At 20.5% G+C, this 21,158-nt stretch overlaps 6 protein-coding genes across 6 annotated transcripts; 5 read left to right on the top strand and 1 right to left on the bottom strand.

The window, feature by feature from the left end:
• Window positions 1–1,861: 1,861 nt before the first annotated feature.
• On the top strand, window positions 1,862–3,052 carry PY17X_1200057 (PIR protein; the record flags this gene model as incomplete). Its single annotated transcript, XM_022957427.2, has 3 exons — window positions 1,862–1,894; window positions 2,031–2,855; window positions 2,960–3,052. 3 exons carry the CDS (start codon window positions 1,862–1,864, stop codon window positions 3,050–3,052), a joined length of 951 nt encoding a protein of 316 aa, XP_022811098.2.
• Window positions 3,053–4,178: 1,126 nt separating this feature from the next.
• PY17X_1200053 (fam-a protein) lies at window positions 4,179–5,633 on the bottom strand (the record flags this gene model as incomplete). Its single annotated transcript, XM_022957422.2, has 6 exons — window positions 4,179–4,274; window positions 4,411–4,632; window positions 4,723–4,832; window positions 4,949–5,018; window positions 5,110–5,332; window positions 5,503–5,633. The coding sequence occupies 6 exons, from the start codon at window positions 5,631–5,633 to the stop codon at window positions 4,179–4,181; spliced, it is 852 nt and encodes a 283-aa protein (XP_022811097.1).
• A 2,206-nt stretch (window positions 5,634–7,839) lies between these two features.
• Window positions 7,840–8,770, top strand: PY17X_1200047 (fam-b protein; the record flags this gene model as incomplete). The annotated part of the gene is made up of 2 exons (XM_034637614.1): window positions 7,840–7,908; window positions 8,081–8,770. The coding sequence occupies 2 exons, from the start codon at window positions 7,840–7,842 to the stop codon at window positions 8,768–8,770; spliced, it is 759 nt and encodes a 252-aa protein (XP_034493562.1).
• Window positions 8,771–11,573: 2,803 nt separating this feature from the next.
• PY17X_1200043 (uncharacterized protein) lies at window positions 11,574–12,745 on the top strand (the record flags this gene model as incomplete). Its single annotated transcript, XM_724607.2, has 3 exons — window positions 11,574–11,588; window positions 11,726–12,592; window positions 12,680–12,745. 3 exons carry the CDS (start codon window positions 11,574–11,576, stop codon window positions 12,743–12,745), a joined length of 948 nt encoding a protein of 315 aa, XP_729700.2.
• A 2,792-nt stretch (window positions 12,746–15,537) lies between these two features.
• Window positions 15,538–16,611, top strand: PY17X_1200037 (PIR protein; the record flags this gene model as incomplete). The annotated part of the gene is made up of 3 exons (XM_022957402.2): window positions 15,538–15,552; window positions 15,661–16,440; window positions 16,525–16,611. 3 exons carry the CDS (start codon window positions 15,538–15,540, stop codon window positions 16,609–16,611), a joined length of 882 nt encoding a protein of 293 aa, XP_022811096.2.
• Window positions 16,612–18,985: 2,374 nt separating this feature from the next.
• PY17X_1200033 (PIR protein) lies at window positions 18,986–20,117 on the top strand (the record flags this gene model as incomplete). The annotated part of the gene is made up of 3 exons (XM_034637613.1): window positions 18,986–19,000; window positions 19,138–19,941; window positions 20,031–20,117. 3 exons carry the CDS (start codon window positions 18,986–18,988, stop codon window positions 20,115–20,117), a joined length of 906 nt encoding a protein of 301 aa, XP_034493561.1.
• Window positions 20,118–21,158: the final 1,041 nt, after the last annotated feature.

The raw sequence follows: 21,158 nt of genomic DNA, 5'->3' as shown, positions 1-21,158 counted from the left end.
TAACCGAACAGTATAATAATATTATATATCAGAGTATAAATTATAATTGGATTCATTTGGAACAATTGTCTACATTATAATATACCTACAGGTTAATGGAAATATTTTTAATATTAATTAAACATATTACCAATATATAATAGATAATTATAAAATATAGATTCATCCATATCGATATAAAATCGACAATACAACGATATCTATAAAACATATTTTATGCATCTATCATTTTTAATAATACAATAAAAATATGGATAATAATAAAAATTACATTATAGATATATGTATACTACCATTTTAAATTTCGATTATATATAGTATCATTTTATGTTAAAGTTTTAAATTCAAATAATACAAATCGTTCTATATACATTAATTTATTTACTATAAATGTATAACATTAGATTAATCACTATTTATTTTAAGCTTTATAATTTTGAAGTATATATAAATTAGAAATATATTATATTATTAGCTAATTAAAAATATATAATTATATTAATAGTATTTAATATCATATTTTGTTATAATAATTATAAATAATATGATAGATAAAATGCACTATTATTATACGCCTATATATATAAGCTGGTAAAATATCAATAATTAATATTGAAATATTGTTTTATTGTGGAAACTTCATATAATTAAACATTAATATTATCGAAAAGACACATAATACATTATAAAGGTATCGATTTTATATATTTGTTAAAGACCCAAATTGAGCTATGTAGTTTTATATTTTTAAAAAACTGGATGAATAGAGAAAATGGTATAGGCTCAATTAATGCTAAATGTCACTTTATTATTACATGTTAATTCATATTATATTATCACTGTTTAATGAATAATCTTTAATGATAAACAGCATTGTTTTGCCATAGAATTAATAAAATATATAATTTAATAAATTATCTGAATAAATATACATTGATAACTAAACAAATAAAATATATAAGATAAAAATGAACTATGTAAAACACTTAGCAAATATTTATCTAAATATATATATTAAAATGGCAAATATATCTTATCTCTCTCCTACCAAAGGGCAATATAACAACCTAACACGCATAGTTTTCTATTATACTTTAAAACGTCACCAATAGTTATTTATATGTTTAATATTTACTAAGTATGATTTTACAAATAATCTGCATTTAAAGACTTATTTAAACTTATAAATAGCTTAGTAAATACGGGTTCAGTGCTAATTGCTATAAATCGTGGAAATGATGCGTAAAAAATATTATAAAATTACCCAATAGAAAATACATCTAAATTGGAATATGTAGGAACAAAAATCAAGTTATTTAACGCATTAAAATTATTTTTTAATTTATCTATATTAAATACAAATAATATAAATTTATGTAATTTGCATAGAAAATGGAGCATGTAGCTAAATTTGAAAATGCTATTATTTTAGAAAAAACTATAATATATATTATAAGAAACAAGTATATAAGTATTTAATATTTTTTTAAAAGTTATTATTTATATTCTTTTAAGGATTAAGTAATAATATATTTATTAATTTTTTATATTTGTGTAGTATTTGAGTTTTATGACGTTGTTTGTGTTCTATATTAAAGCATGTGTATAAGTATATATTTTTTAAATTCATTATAAAAGTATATTAATTTTTATAATAAAGTTATACCAAATGTTAGTAAGAATAGTATTTTTTGTATAAAATGTATTAAGTAACCCTCTATTTAGGGTAATTTAGCTAAATGTCATAAAATAAGTATAGCATGTTTAATGAAATATAATTGGTATGCAAAGAACTTAAATAGATACAACAAATATTTACATAATATATATAAATATTATTATCCCTCATAATCTCTAAATTATGGAAGGGTCAAGTTATAATATTGAGGATGTGGTATACAATTTTTTAAATAAAATATTCTCTTCGCATGTGTTTTATATGTTGTATCGTCCATAAATTATATTAATTTCATTTGATTAGCATTTATATTAATACGTTTTTTTGTTTAATTCATAAAATATATTTGTAGTATAGTGCAATTAAGACGATCAGTAACTATTTTGAGGGGAGTAATAATGGTCAATTAACAGTTAGTAAAAAATACGAAAATTTAATCAACAATTATTGTCATTACGAGAATACCTCAGAAGGTAATTGTAATAATGAACATTTTAAAATGATTAGTTCTGGTGTTATTCATTTGATAAATAATTTAAAGGGTAAGAATGTTTTAGATTATGATAAACTTGCCGAATACGCTATTTTATGGTTATGTTATATACTAAATATAAAGGAAAATAATAATATTACCAATTTAAACAAATTTTATACTGATTATATAGAAAAAAATAAGTGTTATAATGATAAAATAAATGATAGTGATAGTATTACTTATAAGACAATTATAAATAAAAAAAAAGATTTGATGGATAATAATGAAATATCTAAATTTAATGCCCCATTTAATACATTATATTATTTGTATTATGTAGCTCGTGATGGAAATCCGGATTGCGATACAAACTTGGAATATGCTAATAGTTTTGCTAAAGAATTTGAAAAACTCAATAATGATCCTAATAATAAAGAAAACAGTTCATATAATAAATTGTTATCTACATTATCAAATGATTATAACAATTTAATAAATAAATATGGTGAAAATAAATGCCCCGATTTTAATTCACTTTCAAAAATAGAACCTAAAAAAAATCCTGTAGAAGATTCTGGAACATATTCTGGACAAATATCGGGGGAGACTTCTGAAGGTGCATCAAGTCCGTCGATAACAAGCAAATTAATTCCAGGTTTATCGATATTTGCAATACCGGTTTTCTTGGGAGTTGCTTATAAAGTAAATAATAAGGAATTAAAACTATAATATTTAAATTATATTTTTGTGATTTCTTATATGCGTTTATCAAAAAATATATAATAATTTTCCCATTTTTACATTAGTATTCATTATTTGGATTTGATAAGCTATTTCAAAGACAATATATAAGAAAAAAATTAAAAAAAGTAAAGAAGAAAATGAAACTTAATATATGATTCGAAGAGTAGTGATAAATCCAGGAACCATAATAATGATTGATATATGTTAAGAATATGTCTATTGGAAATATATAATTTTTGCATAATTTTTATATAGTTTTATGTTGTGGGTCAGGGTTGTGTTTTTGGAACCCATATTCAGATTAGGTTTAACTATTATATTGTATTTAATTTTTTATAGTTTGATAATATTTATTAGTTTAAATAATTGTTTTAAATATATATTTAAATAAATTATTAAAATATATAAAGGATAAGTTGGAGTTTTTAATATTTATATTAAGTCTAAATATGTAAGAAACAATGAGGATGAAAAGGGGCAATAAAAAATATATTTTGATAAATTATAAGAATTGAATTTCATGTTAATATAACTTAATGTTAAATATGTTGAACTATGGACTTTTTATATTTGATTGTTAAATTGGTGGTAAATATATTTAAGAGGTCTTATTAACTGTATCATAATTTCTTATTATATAAGAAGTGTTAATCGGATTATATGGTTCGATTGATGAATACATACCATAATATAAAGATATTTGATTTATTTGATGGGAGAGTTATTTGAATTTAATATATGACTCCTGTCTGAAATTGTAACATACGTTATATATGAAGATATAAAATTATAATAAAATGTGTTTTAATAGATTGTTTACATTATATTTAAAATAGACAACATATTTATCTTTAATATCAATTAAATAAATTGCATATTATTATAATAGACAATCAAAAAATATAGATATATATATTTATACATACAGTATTTTATATTTGAGTGGACAAAGTAAATGATAAGTATATTGAAATACAATTAATTACTAATAAGTTTTAAGTTTTATGACAATAATAAAGTACGAAACATAAATTTTTAACGTAAAAAAAGTGATAGAATTATAGCATTTATTTAGTCACAAAATTAAATACATTGAATATATTTTAATTCAAACGGAAGGAGAAATTACATACTAAATAATAATTTTTAAAACAAAAAAAATGCTGTGATAGCAATTTAAATAGGAATTACGGATAATTATAAATTAATTTGATTAAAATATATATCCCAATATTAAAGTGTTGAAAGGGTTATAGTTGGGGTATATTGTTGTTTACTCGATCAAATACGTTGTGTTAAGCTTAGGATATTCATATATGCGTGATATCTCTCTTTTTTATCGTAGAAATACTTTGTAGAATTTCCATCATCATAAATCTGCGAAAAAAATGGATAAATATATAAAATATGTCAATATTTTGTGTGTGAATGTCATAATATATATGAGTTATAAAGTAGATTTTCGATAAATGGTAAAATGAGAAAAAACTGATTATTTTTTGAGATTGCTTACAGCGTTGATATAAGTAACATCAACTTGATCATTTTCCACTTTTTTAATTACAAATCCGGATATATTAGTACCCAATTTGATTAATGCTTCCTCAGGATCAATGTCAGTTTCGATTAATTGTGTATTTTCTAATATTTCTTTCATATTAGGTTCATCATCAATTTTACCGAGATAATTTAGAGCTCTTGAAGGACAAAGAATTACAGTTGTGTCATTTGAATTCTACAAAATGAATAAAAAAAATATATGTATTATGTAAATTAATGTATAATATGTATAATAATATGAATAATGGAAAAAAAATGCCCTTACTTTAACTTTTGCGGCTAAAACATATTTTTTTACGAAGGGTATATATTTAGGATCTATGTTAAGTTTTTCAAAGATGATTAAATCTTTGGAGTATACACGAGCAAGACTTCCTAACAATATGATTATTTTGGAGATATAAATGAAAATAATAGACAATGAATAGTAAAATGAAAGATGCGTAAATAGTGATAAGAGATATTAAATTTATTGATTATTTTTTATGTACCCTTAATAAACTTGTAATTGTATTTTTGGGTATCATTGAAATCCCAGAGTTCCTCTATTACGTCATAGTACTAATGAAAAATAAAAATATGGATATATATAATAATGATTATTTAATTTGAAGTTATTTTTATATGTTAAATATTGTTTGGTATTTGATACGTTAGAGGCAGATGGGATTGTAAGATGAAGTCTTCCAATATCCATATTTCCAATTTTCTTAGAATATATAATTTTATCTCCATTTTCTGTGGGATGGGTCGAATAATCGTCTGTACTAGTCTCAGAAAGTTTTATTAATAGTTCTGAAGTATTGTTTGCATGATCTATTGCTACTAAATTTTCATAAATACTATAACATGCCATGTCTTTGTATTTGTCAAATCTTGGATTCGAAATATTATTGGTGAAAATGAGATTATTTTTAATGGGTAAAACAAAAGAAAGAAATTAATTTATAAAATGAGATTTAGAATTTTTAATGATTATGAAGGGAGGGGTTTGAGGAATATGGATATTTATATTATATGTAAATATTTTTCGATGTTTTCATACGCTGATTCATGGTGGACGGAGTTGGTTTTATTAGCAACATTTTCAGCATGTTCGGTTGCAAATGCTCCATTTTGCATATATCCTGTGAGACTTAAAAGTGTCAAAGCAATCTTAATATATCCTTTATTCATTTTTGGATAAGTAAAATATGAATTTAAAAAGTGTAAAAAAGGTTATATAAATAGATTTAAAATAGAAGCAAACGAATATGCAAGGAATTTATAAAAAATTAATAATTATTCAAAAATGAAAAAATAAATTTATATAATTATTTAAATGTGAATTTTTTTATCTCAAATTTTTAATGTTTATGTTTCATCAGATTTCTAAATTTGACTTATTCTTTGTTTCAGTGAACGGGTTGCAAGAGAGGAAAAACAAAGTACATAAATTATAGAGCACCAAAAATATTGTGATTTTAATTTTTATAATATTTTATATGTTACGGGTTATGGAGATATAAATTTTTAATGGTTATGTTTTATCATGTTTATAAATTTGACTTGTTTATTTAAATGAATTCGTTGCAAGGGAAGAAAAATAACGTACATAAATTATAGAGCACCAAAAATGTTATGATTTTAATTTTTCTAATATTATAATATTTAAAATAGTAGATTAAATTAATTATATATAATATTTTATATGTTACACGTATGGGAATACAAATTTTTGCTTTTTATAGTTAGCTAAAATTAAAGTATAGTTTTATAAAATATCTATATAGGATTTTTAAGTGTTTATATGGATTTGAAAAAAAATGTATACATGGATATGGTACTTAATGAAAATCGATAATTTGAAATATAGAGAAACACAATCAAAAATAAATAGTAGTTTTGTTATTTTTATCCTTTATTTGAGTATGGATGTTTTTTACATTTTTATGTATTAAAGAGTTTAATTTATGGTGAAATGGATTGTTTATATATGGTTGCAATTATTATAACTACACCAATAATATTCCAATTCATCATAACAATAGGATGATAAATTTTACACTATGGTGAATTATGTTTTCTGTAGTTTTATTTTTTACTTTAATTGAAATTTTAATAGAATTTTTCTACTATTATTCGTTAAACGGTCAAAATTATATATTGTTGATGATAGTAATGATATACATTTCTTGCAAATTGATACACATAATAAAATTAAAAAAATATGTAAATATAAAACAAAACAAAATTAAATAAAAATTTAATAAAAAAAAATAAAAATGCAATAAAAAAAATAAAACGATGAAAGGGTTTAGGATTTATAGTATGAATTTAAGAGTATATAAATTTTAAGTCAGATATATTTCGTTCATTATTATAAATAAAATTATAATTTCTGTATATTTTGATTAAAAAAGGAGGGAATTAATCAATATATTTGGTATATGATGGGATTTTATATTTAAATTATTTATTGTATTTTTTGCTCTGTGATTAAGATGTGTAAAAATAGAGATGATATAGTGTTTAAGTGTTATAGGTGTGATAATATATGTTTGTGAAATGGGAAAAATAAAAAGTTAATAGAGTAATTAAATTATGACTTAAGATTTGGGGATGGTGATAAATCGGTAATTCCGTGAATATGTTTTTATACAATTTGTACAATTTATACCATTTTTTTTATTGGTTGTATTTACTGTTATAGTGTGGTGATTTATTTGGGGGATATACATATTTTATATGATTTTAACAGAAATAATATATTTCATGTGTGAGATTATTATTATAAATAAAAATATTAAAGATCAGGGTCTAAAAATATATGTAAGTTGAGAAAAAGATAAAATATAAGGCTTTGTTAAGTAATATTTAAAATAGCAGAAAATAATTATAAAACATAATAAATTATAAACCATTTAAATGTAAATAGAAACGATACCTTTTAAGTTTTCATTATATGTTTGTGTGTATTAGTATATAAAATATATATGTATCTAATATTTTATTATTTTAATTGATATTTATTAGTTTGTCATATATAAGGAATAATGGAAATATATAAGTTCATAAAATATTAGAACTGTATCACTAAATATAATAATGTATTATAAATTATATTAAAAATGGTGTATTTTTTATAGAAAGGTTAATATTTATTTGAAAAAATATATAATATTTATATCCATAAAAACTTTTAATGAATATAACGAAATATATCACAATGGCTACACATTAATTCCATAGAAAGTGCAAAAAGTTAATAAATGAAATAATTCCGATTTTATATATATATATATATATATATATATTCACTTATTCATAAATTTTAGAACAAAAAACTAGTAAATATGATGTTATCATCATTATTTCATTTATTTAATGAATAAAGTTAAAAATGAGAATCAGTATTTTAAAATATGTTATTTTTTCAATTATTATTTGTTTTTTTGAATATGCCCCAAATGTAAGTTACACACCATTTTCTTTTATTATTAATAATATTTCATTATAGTTTTCGTATCTATTTGTTTTACATTAATTTATATTATTGTTTCATGTATTGGTAAAACACTTAAGTTAAAGAAACAATTAAAATTAATTACACACATGTTAATAAATATTTCATTTCTTTGCAGGAATTATGCCTTGAAAGAGATGTAATAAACTTTAGAAATAATAGGATATTAGCAGATGCAGATAACCGATTCGATTTAAATAGTTTTTATCAATCAACGTTGAGTCTTGCAAATCAACTTAATGACTACAATGATGATGACGAAGAAATTATATATATTCGAAATGCTATAAATTCACATATAAAGAAGCATAAAGAAAGTAATACACTACCCGATTTAAATAATGTAGATAAAAAAACTAAAAAGTTAATTAATGAACTTCGGACAGAATTAGAAGAAGTAAAAAAAGAGCTTGATAATAAAAGGAATAGCGAAATAGCAATACAACCGATACAAGACAAAATAATAACAAAAAAAGATGAAAATATTTCTGTATCAGAATATGAAGACTTTAATAAATTGGAAAATGAAGAAAATTTCTTGGAGAGTGAAGATGACAATTTTGAAGATGAATATAATAAAATTAAATCAAGTAATAATTATAAGAAATTCAAAATTAATGGAAAGATAAAAAAACATGAAAAAAAACTATTTAAGAAGATGGTGATATTTATGGTATCCCAATTTTTGATAGTGGTATCAGGGGCGTGGTACTTAGGAATACTATTTATACCGTATACGCTTTCTATAATTAAGAAATGTTGGAAATTATTAAATTTTCGCTTTAAATTAAAAAAAGTACCAAGATAACCATTCTTTATTATTATGTTTTATTATACTTGTTTAAATGATTAAAAATAATATATTTGACATTTTATGGCATAAAAGTTACACTTTTTACAATTTATAGAATGATGGAATTTGATTTAATTATTTGTTATATTATTATATATATTTAATTTAATATATAATTAATATATCTTTGTTTAGTGTTTGTCAAAATCTCATTTTTCCATATTTTCATGCATATATATTATGTAATAATTTAAACGCACTTATTAATAAAATTATAAGCTATGCTAAGTTTTAGAGTTTCATTTTGGGAAACTCGTATTTTGTGTCAGGGTTATGTACTATAAGTTATAGTTTTGTTCTATGTAATCTATGTTTTGGGTTAGGACTATATTTTTATTAATTTGTTTATAATTTGATAATATTTATTACCTCGTATGCTTAATTTCGGGATGATGTCTAAATATGCAATCAAAAAAGGGGTATAAACTAATATGAAAGGGGCAATACCATAATTCTCATAAAGTATAATATATACAATTGAGTGTTCATGCCGATTTAATATGATTAAAATAAAATGTTTATATTGCATATATTAATATAGAAATTTTTATGTATGATTTCATATTATGCTATATCACAATTGGGTATTATATAAGTCTTGATAACCCAAAGCTATATTGAATTATCCACATCATAATATACAATCGATTTCTTTGTTTGGTGAACACATTTATTTAGTAAAACTTATTATTTGTGTCATTATTATTTTGATTTAAGTTGTATTTTAACAACCAAACTGTAATAATAGATATTCATAAAATACCGATCGAGAATCGACAATATAGCATTATCTATATATATTATTATGCTTCTAAGATTTTTTGAAGTTTTAATTGTAGCTACTATTCTTTTGTATTAATAGAAATTGCATTATATACGTTAATTTATTTATCATAAGGTATAATAATAGACTAATCACTATTAATTTTTAAGCTTTATAGTTTTGAGGTATAAATAAATTATATTTTAAAATAGTTAAAAGAAAAAACATAAGTATATTAAATATAATGTTATAGTTCTAATAATTATAAATAATATGATATATAGAATATCGCTATTGTTCTAATATAGTAAAATATTATACCAATTACTAATATTGAAAAATGTTAAATTTGGGAAACATATACAATTATATATTAATGCAAAGTATACAGCAAAAGTATGTAATAATTAATTTGAAATAATATTTTTATTAGGTTATTATATATACAAAATATAAATCTATAATTTAAATAAAATGTTTTACAATATGATATACCTTCTAAAATATATACTTTAAAACAATAAAATACGGAAATATTCTACATTGATTTAAAGGATTCTTATTGAGTGCATTAATTGTTCCGTTGTACTATATAGTTACATAGCAGTAACAATAATAATAGTAATAACAATAGATAAAGTATTAAATACGAACAAATCATTAAATCCATTTGATACACTATATGGGTATAAATTCATTATATATATTATTAAAGGTGTTATCAGATTAAATTGTATGTATACAAGATCAAATGAAATATTATAACATTTATTTAAGTATGCTTTAATGTGATAACATTAGACTACCAATACCAAGCAAAATAATATTAATAATTATATACTTTTACATTATAGAACTAAATATAGTTTATTATAAAATATAAAAGCAAACTATATATTTATAAAAGTAATAATTCTAAGTTATTTTTAATGTATACATTAATTGAAAGTTATAATGGTAAAAAATATAAGAAATAATTAAACTATGTAGAATAGGTAAATCTTATATGGCTACATCCTTGCCTTAAAAAACATACGTCCCTTATCTCTCCTATCTAAAAGGACAATATAAAAATCTAATAACTCATAGTTTTCTATTACACTTAAATTTCATCAATACTTATTTATGTGTTATATATTTAAAATTTCCTAAGTATTATTTTAAAAACGATCTACATATAAAAACTTATTTAAGCTTATGAATAGCATAATAAATATGGATTCTGTGCTAATTGCCGCTTTAAGGGTGGAAAAATATGGAAAACATTATAAAATTACTAAATAAAGAATACTTCTAAATTGGAATATATAGGAATGAAAATAAAGTTATAGAACGCATTAAAATGAATTATGAATTTATATACATTCATTAAAAACAATATAAATTTATATAATTTTCATATAGATGTAAGTAAAATAACTTAATTTGAAAATATTATAATTTTAATAAAACTGTGGTTTATTGTATTAGAAATAAGTATGTAAATATTTAATATATTTAAAAAAATGATTATTTATATACTTTAAGGATTATAGTAATAATAGGATTTTGCATTTTTTATATTTATACAGTATTTAAATTTTTGAAGGACATTCATTAAAACATAAGATATAAATATATTTCTTTTCTATGTTCAAACATGCTTTAAATTCTTTATAGAAGGATATCCATTTTTATAATAAAGTTATACGATATTTTATTAATAATAGTCTTTTTGTATAAAATGCATCATATATTTAATCAATAGTTTATTAAGTATCCCTCTATTTAAGGTAATTTAGCTAATTATCATAAACAGAAATAAAAACCTTTTTTTAGTAATAATATTATTTTATTATTCCATATTAATTTAATTATTGAAAAACTTATAATATATTTAACTACAGACAACTGTTATATATAGGGTTAAAGTATTAGCGTCACATATTTGGTGCATCGTATATAAAATAGCATGATTCTACTAAATTTACAAATATAAAATGAAATATAATCACAATGGATAAGAATGTGGTATATGCATTTTTTAATAATAATAGTTTCCTTTACGTTTTTTTATATTGTATTACATATAAATACCATTAAACTTTATTTTAATAAAATTTTTAATAATTCGCGTTTTTATTAATTGTTTTTAAATGTTTTTTTAGTGTGAAAAGTTCCAGGATGTAAGGAACTCGCTTTCCGATGAATTAAGTAATGGAAGCTATAATTTTAAAGATGATACATTTTTAAATGATTATTGTGATAGTAATCAATGTCAAAGTTATTTCGATAGAATAAGTGCTGGATGTTTATATTTGTTGTATCAATTTTATAACGATTCTGGTATATTCCCCTCTCCAAAAATTAATAACCCCTATATTGTTGATTACATTTTGATATGGTTAAGTTATATGTTAAACCTGGGCAAAAGTAAAGAAAAAGACAATATAAATGTTTTTTATAGTGCACAGATAAATAGCTGTGATAAGTATAAGACGGAAATAAATAATTTAGCTGGTTATGATAATTATAAGGAACTTATAGATGAAAGAAAGGATTTGTTGAATATGGATAGTAATATTGTATCTAAATTTTATGAAGCATTAAAATCATTATGTAAATTGTATAATGAACTTGATAACAATAAAAATTGCGAGAAATATTTGGATGATAATAATGAATTTTTTAATAAATATGAAGAGCTTAAGAAAGATACTAGTATTACTGATAGAAGTCCATATAAAGAAATATTGTTTACTTTATCAACTGATTATAGTAATTTTAAAAAGGAATGTAAAAATATTATATCCCCTCCATCGGAAGAAACAAAACAAAATCCTGGACAAATTTCTGCACAATATGTAGATAATTTTGGACAAGATGCAGATATTTATGGACAAGATGTAGATATTTCTGGACAATATGAAGATAATTCTGATGTTGCATCATCAAGTTCATCGATATTAAGCAAATTAATTCCAGTTTTATTGATATTTGGTGCAATACCAATTTTTTTTGGAATTTCTTATAAGGTAAATAATAAGGAATTAAAAATATATTTTCATTATATATATGCAAATTTTAACAAAAAAATAATCCGTTTACCATTTTTATATTAGTATTCGTTATTTGGATTTCGGAAACGAACCCCAAAACAACATTTAAGAGAAAAGTTAAAAAAATAAAGAAGAAAACTGATCATTAATATGTGATTTGAAGAGTAGTGACTATTTTAGTAATAGTAATAATGATTAATATATTTTAAGAAACTGTCTATTGGGAAGTAATTTTTACATAATTTTTATATAATTTTTATGTTGTGGGTCAGGGTTGTATTTGTGGAACCCATGTTCGGGTTAGGGTTAAGTATTATATTGTATTAATTTTTTACAATTTTAACACTAATTAAATATATATACCATTCCATATGTTTAATCACGAGATGAAATTTAAATATGCAACCAAAAAAGGGTCACATAACATTTTTTCATAAATTATAATATATATAATTTAGTGTTCATATCGATTTAATATGGTTAAAAAAAATGGCTATATTGCATATATTAATTCATATTATGATATATGATAATTATTTATTATATAAGACTTGTTAACCCAGAGCTATATTGAATTATGCATATCATAATACGCAATATATTTATTTATTTATTTGATGAAACATTTTATTTAGTAAACTTATTATTTGTATCATATTTGTTTTAATTTAAATTATATTACGCCAAATGAACTGTAATAATAGCATTATATGATGATTCATTTGGAACAATTGCCTACATTACAATATATATTCGGATTAACATATGTGTTTTTAACATTAATTAAATATATTACCAATGTATAATAATCATAAAATATAGATTCATAAATTACCGATCGATATTCGATAATACAGCGTTATCTATAAAAGGCATTTTATGCATCTAACATTTTTAATAATACAATAAAAATACGCATATTAATAAAAAAATTAAATTATAGATATATGTATATTATCCTTTAAAATAACAATTATATATAGTTTCATTTTATCCTAATGTTTTAAATTCAAATAATAGAGGCAGTTCTATATACATTAATTTATTTACTATAAATGTATAACATTAGATTAATCAATATCCATTTTTAAACTTTATAGTTTTGAAGTATATATAAATTAGAAATATATTATATTAAAATAGTTAAAAAATAAAATATAAGTATATTAATAGTATTTAATATCATATTTTGTTATAATAATTATAAATAATATGATAGATAGAATAGCGTTATTATTATATATATATATGCATATAATTTAATAAAATGGTCTACTAATAACTAATAATGAAATATTGTTTTATTGTGAAACTTCATATAATTAAATACTAATATTAATTTTATCGAAAAGGGAAATAATAATTAATTTAATTTGAACTAATGTTATTTTTATTAGGTTATCATATATAAATTAATAAATATGTATTATAAATATATCGTTTTACGAGGTAGTATATATGTTATAAAATGTTATACTTTAAACAATGAATCGCGGACATATCATACATTGATTTAAAGTATTTATATTAAGGGCATTAATTATTCCGTTGTACTATACAGTGATCTAGCAGTAACATTAATAATAGTAATAACAATAGATAAAGTATTAAATACGAAAAATATATTATGTTTATTTGATATACTACTTTGGTATAAATTCATTATATATATTATTAAACTTGTAATAAGAATAAAATTGTATGCACAAAACATCAAATTAATTATTATAACATTCATTTAAATATGCTTTAATTCGATAATATTAGAATTAACACTGTCAAGCAAAATAATATTAATAATTCTATAGTTTACTTAAAAATATAGTTTATTATAAATACAAAAGCAAACCATATATTTAGAAAATTAATAATTCTAAGTTATTTTTAATGAATAATTTTAATATATACATACATGAGTTAAAAGTTTTAATGGTAGAAAATATAAATAAATCTTATATGGCTACATCCTTGTCTTAAAAAATCATACTTCCCTTATCTCTCCTCTCAAAGTGCAATATACCAACCTAATACACATAATTTTCTATTATACTTAAAAATTTTTATCAATACGTATTTATGTGTTATATATTTAATATTTACTAAGTATTATTTTAAAAACAATATGCATTAAAATACTTATATAAGCTTATAAATACGGGTCCAATGCTAATTCTCGTTTTAAACCGTGGGAAATATGTGCAAAATATATTATATAATTATCTAATAAGATATATTTATAAATTGAATTATATAGGAATAAAAATAAAGTTATTGAAAATGTTAAATATAATTAGAATGGATATATATTAAATAAAAATTATATTAAAATCATGTATATTCAATTAATAAAGAGAGCAATGCAACTTATTTTATAAATACTATAATTTTAGAAAAAACTACATTATATATTATAAGAAACAAATATATAAATATTTAAAATATATTAGAAAAAATATATTTATATACTTTTAAAAATTATACTAATAATAATATTTTTTATTTTTTATATTTATACAGTTTTATGTTTTAAAAGGACAGCTATTAAAACAAAAGATATGACGTTTATTTTCTATATTAAAGCACATATATAAGGATATATATTCTAAATTCATTACAATGTTACTTTATTTTTTATAATAATGCTCATATGAATGTTATTAAGGATAACAATTTATACAAAATTGTATTATATATACAATGGTAACAAATGTATTAAACAACCCCCAAAACAAGGGAATTTATCTAACTACCAAAAAGTATATATTGTTCCATATTATCTTTAAATTGATATTAATAATAATAAAAATATTTTTATTTACAAATAATTGCTGTATATAGGGTTAAATAATTGTATTACCTATTTTAGTATATATAATATGATATCCCCTTAACCTAGAGATTATAAATTATATTCCATCATAATGGATGATAATCTAGTATATACACTTTTTTATATTATATTTCCTATAAACTTCATTAAGTTTTATTTTAATAATATTTTCTTAATACATATTTTTATCATTTTTTATTAAATTGTTTCTTAGTGTGGAAAAATTGAACTTATAAGGAAATATTTACCTGATGACTCGGACGAATCTACATCACTTGATTTTTATGGATATAAGAGTTTCGAAAATTACTGTCCTAATAAAAACTGCCATGATGATCTCGAAAAAATTACGATTGGATTTTTATGGTTACTTGAACAATATTTTATTGAATACCCACCTAAAGGTGGTGTTATAAACTATAATAAACCATTTTTTCTATATATTATTTTATGGTTAAGTTACAAATTAAATCAAAACACAGAGGAAACGTTCACCACAATAAACGATTTTTATACTGATCATATAAAAAATGGTGGTAAATATAGTAATTTTAATAAGGATTCCAATAGATTTCCATTTCTTGAGGAATTCATAGAAAAAAATAAAGATTTGTTGAATATTGATATTAAAGATCTTTCTAAATTTTATGATGCATCCAAATTAATATGTAGTATGTATGCTAATAAATACATGAATACAGATGGCAACAAACTGTTAAATGATGCTACTATGTTTGTTAAAAAATATGCAGAGCTCAAAGATGGCAGTAATACTGAAGGTACCTCAAATAATCAAATATTGCCTGCTTTATCAGCTGATTATAATAATATAAAAGAGAAATCTAAACATATCCAAACTATTCCAGAGATAACAGCAGACGTTTCTGCACTAATATCTAGAGTTACATCATCAAGTTCGTCGACAGGAAACAAATTATTTACAGTTTTATCGATATTTGGTGCAATAGCATTTTTTTTGGGAATCTCTTATAAGGTAAATAATAAGGAATTAAAAAAAATTATTATATATATGCAAACATTAACAAACAACCGTACGCTTCTTAACATTTTATATTAGTATTCGTTATTTGGATTTCGGAAACGATTTCAAAAACAACATTTAAGAGAAAAAATAAAAAAAATAAAGAAGAAAATGAATCATTAATATATGATTCGAAGATTAATAATGATTTATATATTTTAAGAAACTGTCTATTGGGAAGTAATTTTTATAAAGTTTTTATGTTGTGGGACCCATATTGGGGTTAGGGTTAAATATTATATCTTTATTTAATTTTTTATAATTTGAACACTAATTTAATATATGTATAATTCCGTATGTTTAATCACAAGATTATATTCAAAGGTCAAATATGCCCTCCCAAAGGAACATATCCATTAATATGAAATGTGTCGCATAATATTTTTTCATATGTTATAATACAATAAATTGAGTGTTCATGCCAATTTAATATGATTAAAATAAAATATCTATATTGATTATATATGAATTCATATTATGCTATATCATAATTGTCTATTATATAAAACTTGTTAATCAGGGGCTATATTGAATTATGTATAAAATAAAATGTTTCTTTGGTTTATGAAACATTTATTTAGTAAAACTTATTATTTGTATCATATTTATTTTGATTCAAATCATGTTATTCAACTGAACTGTAATAATAGATAATCATAAAATATAGATTCATAAAATATCGATCAAGAGTCGACAACATAACGTTATCTATAAAAGGCATTTTATGCATCTACCATTTTTAATAATCAATAAAAATATGCATATTAATAAAAAATTACTTTATATATATGTGTATATAATTATTTTAATTTTTTATTATATATAGTATCATTTATCCTAATGTTTTAAATTCAAATAATAGAAATAGTTTATATATTTTAATTTAGTTCCCATATTGATATAATATTAGATTAATCACTATTAATTTTTAAGCTTTATATTTTGAGGTATAAATAAATAATATTTTAAAAGATTTAAAAAATAGAATAAAATTATATTAATAAAATATAATATTATAATTTGTTATAATAATTGTAAATAATTCGATAGATATAATATCGTTATTATTATATACCTATATATATATAAACTGGTAAAATATTATACTAATAACTAATATTGAAATATTATTTTATTGTTAAACCTTCATATAATTAAATATTAATATCGAAAAGACAAATAGTAATACATTATAAAGGTATCAATGTTATATATTTTGTTAAAGATCCAATTGGGGATTTATAGTTTTATATTATAAAAAATTGGATAAATAAAAAAAAGTATAAAGACTCAACGTTAAATATCTTTTTATTATTCAATATTAACACGTATTATATTATCGTTGTTTAATAAATAATCTTTAATTACAAATAGCATTGTTTTATCATAAAATTAATATAGTATAGATCTTTTAATAAACTATTTGTATGTATATACATTGATAACCATAACAATAAAATATATAAGATAAAATTAACTATACAGAACATATAGCGAATATTTATCTAAATTTATATATTAAAAGAGCAAAGATATCTATCTCTCTCCTCTCAAAGTGCAATATACCAACCTAATACATATAGTTTTCTATTATACTTAAAAATTTTCATCAATAGTTATTTATATGCTATATTTAATATTTACTAAGTATGATTTTTAAAAAAATATACATTCAAAGACTTATTTAAGCTTATAAATAGCATAAGTACGGATTCAGTACTAATTGGTGTTTTAAACTATGGAAATGATACGCGAAATATATTCTATAATTATCTAATACGGACTATTTATAAATTGAAGTATATAGAAATAAAAATAATGTTATAAGACTCATTAAAATGAATTGTGAATTTATTTATATTAAATAAAAAAAATATAAATTATGTAATTTGCATAGAAAGTGGAGCATGCAACTTAATTCGAAAATAATATAATTTTAGAAAAAACAGTATTATATATTGTAAGAAACAAGTATATAAAAATTTAATCTATCTTACTAAATAACTATTTATATACTTTTAAGGATTATAATAATAATAATAGAACTTTTTATTTTTTAGATTTATACAGTATTTAAGTTTTAGAAGGGCAATCATTAAAACATAAAATATAAATATATACCTTTTCTACGTTCAAACATACTTAAATTATTTATAAAAGTATATCTATTTTTATAATAAAGTTATACCATATTTTATTAATAATATTCATTTTTTGTATAAAATGCATCATATTTATATTTAACCAAAACTGTATTAAGCATCCCTCTTTTTAAGGTAATTTAGCTAATTGTCATAAAATAAGTATAATATGATTTTAGTAATACTACTATTTTATTATCCTATATTAATTTAATTATTAAAAAACATATAATATATTTAACTACAGACAGTTGTTATTTATAGGGTTAAATTATTTGCGTCACATATTGGGAGCAGTGTATATAAAACAGCATGATTTTATTAAATTTACAAATCAAAAATAAAATTTCATCACAATGAATAAGCAAGTGGTATATGCATTTGTTAATAATAATAATTTCCTTTACATGTTTTGATATTGTATTATATTTAAATATCATTAAACTTTATTTTAATAAAATGTTCAATAATATACATTTCTAATAAATGTTTTTAAATTTTTTACTAGTGTGAAAAGTTCGATAATTTATGGTATAAATTTCCTGATGAATTGGACAGTGATAAAAATTATAAATTTCAAACAGAAAACTTCTTAGATAATTATTGTTTTAATTATGAATGTACTAGCGATTACGGAAAAATTAATGCTGGATTTTTTTATTTGTTTAATGGACTCTTTGGGCTTTCTGGTTTGTTTAATCCTCGCGAAACAAGTAACATCAATGTTGTTGAATACATTATGATATGGTTATGTTATATGTTAAATCTGAAGAGTACTCAAGATGACAGCTTCACCAATCTAAATAATTTTTATAAAACAAATATAGAAAATCACGAAAAGTATAATAGTTTCATTGATCTTATAAATAATAAAAAAAAATTGATGAATATTTCTAGTGATAAAGTGTCTAAACTTTATAAGTTATTTAAAATTTTATGTGAAATGTATACTAAAATTGATGATGACAATAAAAAATGCAATAACTATTTGAAAGATGCTAATAAATTTGTTGATGAATATCAAAAACTCCTTAATGATAAAGATACTGATAATGGAAACAATTCATATAATCAACTATTGTGTACTTTATCAACTGATTATGATAATTTAAAAAGTAAATGTAGCGATAGTTCATCCTTTCCAGAGATAAAAACACCAAAAAATTGTGTAAAAAGATCCGAACATAGTTCTCAACTAATTTCTGCACAAAATTCTGAAGCTATAGCACAAAGTCCGTCGATAACAAACAAATTATTTATAGTTTTATCGATATTTGGTGCAATAGCATTTTTTTTAGGAATTTCTTATAAGGTAAATAATAAAGAATTTAAAAATTATTTTCATTATATATATGCAAACGTTAACAAAAAAATCATACGTTTCTTAACATTTTATATTAGTATTCGTTATTTGGATTTCGGAAACAATTTCAAAAACAAAAATTAAGAGGAAAATTAAAAAATATAAAGAAGAGAATGAATCATTAATATGTAATTCGAAGAGTAGTGATAATCCCAGGAATAGTAATAATGATTTATATATGTTAAGAAACTGTCTATTTCGAAGTAATTTTTTATCATAGTTTTTATATTGTTTTTATGTTGTGGAACCCATATTCTGGTTAGGATTAAATATTATATTGTATTCATTTTTTTATAACTTGAAGACTAATTTAATATATGTATAATTCCGTATGCTTAATCTCAAGCTGAAGCCCAAATATGCAACAAAAAAGGGGATACAGCCATTAATATGAAAGAAATAACATAACATATTTTATAATTTATAATACTTATGTCTAATTCGTTCATATATATTTATTGCTAATTTTTGGCTAACTATATTTAAGAACCCTTATTATATATTATATAAGACTTGTAAACCCCAAATTATATTGAATTATGCATAACACAATATGTTTTTTTATTTTATGAAACATTTTATTTAGTAAAACTTATAACATGTATCATATTTATTTTAATTTAAATCATGTTATCCAACTGAACTGTAATAATAAATATTCATAAATAAATATTGATCGAGAATCGACAATACAACATTATCTATAAAATATTATTATCCTTCTAACATTTTTTAAATTTTAATTGTAGTTTCTATTCTCTTTTTGCATTTTAAGTTTGTATTAAAATTAATTAGTAATAATAGAAGTTGTTTTATACGTTTTAATTTATTTATCATAAGGCATAATATTAGATTAATCACTATTTATTTTTAAACTTGGTAATTTTGAAGTATATATAAATTGGAAATATATTATTAGTTATTTGAAAAAATATAAGTATATTAATAAAATTTCATATAATATTTGTAATAATTTTTTTAACAATTGTAAATGATATGATATATATAATGTGTTATTATTATATTCCTATACATATAAACTAGTAAAACATTTTATCAATAACTAATACTGAAATATTACTTTATTGTGATAACTTTATATAAATAAATATTAATTTTATCGAAAAGACGCATAATAATACATTATAAAGGTATCATTGTTATAT

The sequence above is a fragment of the Plasmodium yoelii genome (assembly GCF_900002385.2).
Source record: "Plasmodium yoelii strain 17X genome assembly, chromosome: 12".
NCBI lineage: Eukaryota > Apicomplexa > Aconoidasida > Haemosporida > Plasmodiidae > Plasmodium > Plasmodium yoelii.
Note: the sequence above shows the minus strand (reverse complement) of the source record. Positions and strands in the feature narration are given on the sequence as shown.